Below are 6,000 nucleotides of genomic sequence, written 5' to 3' on the forward strand. Positions count from 1 at the left end.
GAATATGATAAAGAAGAACAAAAACAGAGTGACAATAAAGACGTGGAAAGGGAAGAAGGGAAGGATAAGGAATAAGATGAGGAAGAAAGAGAAGTAAAAGAAGAAAACGAAGAAAAAATAGAGGACGCATTGCACCTGATTTTGTGTTTACACAGCAAGCAATATTTGCTGAACTGCAAGCACTGCAGGACTTTCTCTTGGGGATGGAGGGACTCCTAGTGGGTTTCACAGGAGTCAGAGGTTTGACATATATGGTAAAAAGACTTTGTGGGAGCTGAGGGCATTTAATCAAATGTTTTATCACTCTAAAATGTACATTTTTACAATTTTATTGTATTAAATCAAATATGCACCAACAATGGTGTGCATGTGTGTAGTATACAGCATATATATAATTATATATATAATACTGCAGGCTTGAACTAGTAATGCTGTCAGATCTTTCTATGTACACATCATAATACACCGTCTAATGATAAACAAGACGAAGAAGTCTGTGGGTGTTTTTTTTTTTTTCTTTATTGAAATAAAGACAGTGCAGAGCTTTATTTTCAAACCAACATGCCTCAGGACACGTACACTGCTAGGGTAACATTGTTGCCCACACTGTGTTTAGTTTTCGCCCGTGTCCAGGAGCAGGTTGTTTATATGAATTGCACAATAGAGTGCCCATCTCCTCTGTCCTCTTCTGAAATCGCTTCAATCTGCAGTAAACTATTCCACAACCTTTTAACATTATCCAAAAAATAAACAATGTGGAAAATTACTCTGTCTGTTGCTATTCTCTATCTTTCTCTCCTTCTCTTTTTTCTTTCTGCTCACAATCAAACCTAACCATCAGCTTTGTGGGATGTGGCATTGCATCTGCGGATGGGAAAAGAAAAGCAGCCGGTTATCTGCTGCAGTAACATGTATGATCCAGTTACACTACCTGAGGAAGTTTATGAGCGTTCCCATGAGAAAAGATCAGGGCTGTTTTAAATCTTCTTATCAACTTTGATAAGCAAATTTGACAGTCACGGCATATTGGAGCACTGACAAAGGCTGTCTTTGTGGTTGGGCTTTAGCTTTCTCCCCATCTGTACAGAGATCTGCATGTTTTTCAAAGCATCATTGGCCACCTTGAAGAGCTACATGATGGCTGCTGCGACCACACACTTTATCGCACTGGGGTGAGTATTGACATGCAGTATCACTGAGGCTATTAGAAAAACTCTAACAAGCACACCTGACAGGTTCTCCTCTCAATAAATGGCAAAAATGTTAGGCAATGGCTCTGTGGTGCAACATCATTATGACAACATCTGTAGTGCAGAGTGAAAGTACCAGGATGCAGAGTAAAACAAGTAACATACTATTTGCATTTTATTCATGATGAGTGCAAAAAATATTTTCATTTAGAAAATGACTATTTGACAGGAATACCTGTCAAAATAGCTTCTTTCAAAAGGGTAAATGACCAACATGGCTGGCAATAGATTAATCTTGAATGCCAAAAGACAATAATATAATGTTTCTTTCACATTAAGTAAAGGAAAAAGAAATGGGAGAAGTAAAACAACAGGTAATCGTGACAATAAAATACAATATATGCATCAGCATTTGCTGGGTAGAAAATGAAAACTGTTATGACCCAGTAGTCTCTCTGTAATGTAATCTGTAATCTGAATTGCCAATCAATAACCCCCTCATTAAGTGTTAATGGTTTAGTGTAAGTATGTGTTTTTGCAAGCCGCTAAAGGCTAAATGCTAAATGCTAACCACCATTGATTAACAGACAGTGAATAGAAGCGACTTTGTGGGGACAACACGAGACAGCAGGTGAAGTTTCTCCCAGTTCATGTCAATTATCAAAATAAAATCTTGACGTAAAATACATTTTCACTACATATATAGATCAAAATCTAATCATTTTGCCACAAACAACTCCTTTATAAAAGCCAGTCCCTCTTTAATCATTAGCATGCTCACAATAAAACAGTCAAACAGTCAAATTCAACCATAAGCATATGCACTATAATCACAGAGAAGACAGACTTAACACTGTATTCACTGGCATTTGTACCAGACACATTTTCATATCCTAACAAATCTCTATGGAGCCACGTTCTGGCAGAATCTACGATCAGGGCACACAGAAGAGGAGATGAGATAAGTCAGCAATGTTACAAACTCCTCCTCACGTCTGCCGTTTTCTTCAGATTCTCTCTAAATCCAGTTAATCCAGGTCGGTGCAGGCACAGACTTAGAGACACTGCCCAAGCATGAAGAATAAAAGAGAAGACAACAATCCTTGAGATGTCGGTCTTTAGTCATCTGTGTTGTGAAAACCACATCTTTAAGCCTCAACTCTCTGTAAGTACTGGTATTTGAACAACAAATACAATAATAATAGCTCTCCTAACCGTCAGCTTTACCCTCCAGAAAACTCTTCAATCTGATGAGCATGTTCATATACTGCTTTAGAGACACTGAGACAGGTACGGTCTGGTTTATATGGCCCTCAAAACAGAATCCATCTGCCCCTCTCCAAGTCCTGTTTATTCCAAAAGCTGAAAGAGAATGGTGCAGCTGATGGTATTGTTGATAAACCTGGCTTATGTTGATAAACCTGGCTTAACAGTGAGCTTCATGAGCAAAAATAAAATATCTAGTGCGTTAGATTCGCAATTATTATCTGTACTTTATTATATATGCACTTTGTCTTAATTGTTAAAAAAAACAGTGTTTAGATGGTAATTCAGCTTAAACAACACAAACTCTTGGCAGGAGCAAGACTTTTAAAAGTTCCTACTCATCTATTGGTTCATAGCAGCTTAAGGTAGATACAGGTTATTAGACAGAATTAAAACAAATGGTGTCATGTTTATCTGCAAGCATGGTTCCCTCTAAAGTTTCCTTTTTTTTTCGTTTTTGCAACTGATCCTTATAGGTGAAAATTGATCCAATAGGTGGCAGTAATGCAACTCTTAGGATGCACAGTCACTATTAACACCCAGTGAAATAAGTGAGATGAGCAGTAACCTGTATGTTTCTCAGTGATGATCAGTGTCATCACTCTCACCTGTGAGCTCTTGTTCATTAGTCTCACTTTAGGTATAAATACTTTGCTCTGTCACTCAGTATTTGTTGAGTCATTGTTTAGTATACTGTATGTTGTTGAATGTATGTGGTGCCTTTATGGTTGTCTGTTTCTGGTTCACACTCATGCTTTTTCCTGTGCTTCAGCGTTCATGCTGCTCCATGTTCCTGTCTTTCAGGTCTGTTTCTGTTGTCTCTTCCTGCGTGTTGCTTTTTCCTGCCTGGCATTCTATTAGTTTTTAAAACTGTGAAATACACTTTCTGGAACTGATATCTTTCTAGTGCTCCATTTGGGTCCTGTCTGATTCCACAGTCCTTTGAACTTAGCCAAGCCTTACTACTATGAGTTTTTCACTTTAAAAAAAATGTATGTTTTAATTGCCATCTAAGATGTTGTGGCAGCAGGCTCCATGTCAGTGACTTTTCCTCCTGAGGACAACTGTACCTGTAAGGAGAGCATCTGATAAGAGAAGGAGGAAAAATGTTCTAAATCCATTCAGGCAAAGATAAACAAAAAGATCAACGGTCTTCCATCTGTTAAACCTGCAGGGAGACACACAATGGCTCTTATTTTGGCACAGCAACAAATATACGTCTTTTAAGATAAATGCAGGTCATCAGGTTATTTACGTGACACAAGTCGAGGACTCAAGGCTGCGGCAAACTCTAAATACAATGTTGGTGTAAATGGAGCTTTTAGATCACAAAACACAGTACTCTATTTACTACTATGTAGTACATATTTACCATTAGTAGTTTTTGTGCTCTGATGGCACAGTTTTGGTAGTTTTTGGTACCACCTAGGCCAGGAGTGTCAAATTCATTTTGGTTCACGGGCCACATGCAACATAATTAGATGTGGGCTGGACCAGATAACATAATTAACTAAAATTAACAATATTTTTAAACAATATTGGATATTTATTATTATTATTAATTAATATGTAATTAAAATATAATTTTACCAAAGTCAAAGTAAGTACTTGTACTTGTGTATTTTTTTGTGGGCTAGATTGATCTGCCTAGCGGGCTGGTTTTGGCCCCCAGGCCGTATGTTTCACACCCCTGACCTAGTTCCTTAATCCCAGACTGGGTCCATCAGGTTACCACTTTGGTGATTAGAGGACAGTTGAAAGTGGTTCTTCTGAGGAGAAGTAGTTTTTGCTATTTTTACTAAAATCTCTAACTGAAAATCCTGGTAGGGAAAAGTGTCAAGAGACAAAACCCCAAATATACAAATTAATTACACCCCCCCTCAAACAAACTTGAATATATTTCCAAGTATATTTGATTTGATTTAGGTGTAAATTTCAAAGAGCTTGTTTTTTACTTATAATAAGTTGTGTGACTTAAAGGGGGGCATTAACTCACAGATGTCTTTCTGAGATCTCTGAGAGCAGAGACGTCTACTCCAGTTTAACACTGTTGGACATGACCTTCTTCCTCTGTTCCTGCTACACTCTAGTTGACAGTTTGTGTTGGTTATTCTTAATCACAATATTGGAATGATTCAATTATTCACTTTAACATGCCTGTAGGAGAACCATTTCTGTACAACATATACAAGTAAAGAAGGTTCATGTGTTGAAGACATGCCAGTGAAAAGAGGAGAGAAAAGGAAACCTTTTGAATACCTTAATACAAATATTTGGTATAGCAGCACATGTTTATTATGAATTAATTAACAATGGCTTTTCTGAATTAATTTGCTTTATTATTTGAAAATTTGTTGAAACAACAAACAACAATTAAAAGGCAACATTGGTGAAGGCAACATCTGGTCATTTTAACATTAAGTATTAAAACTGTCAGTACAAAAACATGTACTTTTACCATAGCATTGGGCCCCAGGGGCCACTGTAGTCCCACAGGTAGGCTCTGTATTGATAGGCCCTGCAAAAGGACGTGAACAGTGATGATTGGACCAAGTCCTCCCTCAGACTCAGTCCCTGTGTTTTTAACACTTCCTTAGAGATCTTGGCCATTTGCTGCTTCCTCTTGGTTTTGTACCTGCGGTTCTGGAACCAGATTTTCACCTGGGTTTCGGTCAGTCTTAAGGTGCGGGCAAGGTGGGCCCTTTCTGGGGCAGACAGGTATTTCTGGAGGTTAAATTTTTTCTCCAGCTCTAGCACTTGGAGGTGTGTGAACGCAGCTCTGGAGCGTCGCTGTTTCCCAGAAGAGGAGGAATTACTGAACGCCAAGCAGCTGGAACGGGACGTATCCTGAGACTCTAAAAAGTATTAAAAAAATTAGGTCATTGAGTATGAAAATAAAACTTTTCTAATCAGTATGGTATACTAACAGAAAGTAATGCACCAACAAATACTGCAAAAGTACATTTTCTCCAACGTTGCTTAACAAATGTGTACTTAAAGAAATCCAAGACTGAAGTACTTCATTTCTAAATAACTTCTTGTGTTTGAGAGTTTATCTACTATCACCCAACCATCAGCTGCGTCTCACCTGTCTGTTCTCCAGACATTCTCTCCTGAAGACAGTGGTTCTCCCTGAGGTTTTCAGATTCCTCCTCTTTCCACTCCAAACATCTGTCCATCTTGTGTGAACAGCTCCTGACTTGAAGTCTTGGACCATCTTTGATGGACAGGATGTCTTCTATGAAGAAGGACGTCCGAGGTTTTTCTGGATCAGACATGTTCCATCCAGTAAATCCAATAATTGACAGCTCCTCAGAGGCAGAGAGACAGGACTGGAGCAGCAGTGAGTCTCATCTCTCTCCTCTCACACTGTTCTGGATTTATACATGCACAGAGGTGGAGTCTTACACACCGGGCTGACAAGTGAAGAGGGAGGGACTAGTGGACTACTACTGTATGAACACAACTTCTGAAACTGTCTTGGCCTTGAACTGATTAAAAAATGATACAAGTACATCATAATACACTATTTATCAAACAATTA

General features: G+C 38.4%; 1 protein-coding gene across 1 annotated transcript; it reads right to left on the reverse strand.

Annotated features, from left to right (window-relative positions):
• Positions 1–4,910: 4,910 nt before the first annotated feature.
• On the reverse strand, positions 4,911–5,793 carry nkx3-1 (NK3 homeobox 1). The gene is made up of 2 exons (XM_008336824.2): positions 5,545–5,793; positions 4,911–5,311 (listed from the first exon to the last, which is right to left on the reverse strand). Exons 1-2 carry the CDS (start codon positions 5,732–5,734, stop codon positions 4,911–4,913), a joined length of 591 nt encoding a protein of 196 aa, XP_008335046.1. The 5' UTR covers positions 5,735–5,793.
• Between the last annotated feature and the right edge of the window lie 207 nt (positions 5,794–6,000).

This window comes from Cynoglossus semilaevis, chromosome Z, assembly GCF_000523025.1.
Source record: "Cynoglossus semilaevis isolate Cse_v1.0 chromosome Z, Cse_v1.0, whole genome shotgun sequence".
NCBI lineage: Eukaryota > Metazoa > Chordata > Actinopteri > Pleuronectiformes > Cynoglossidae > Cynoglossus > Cynoglossus semilaevis.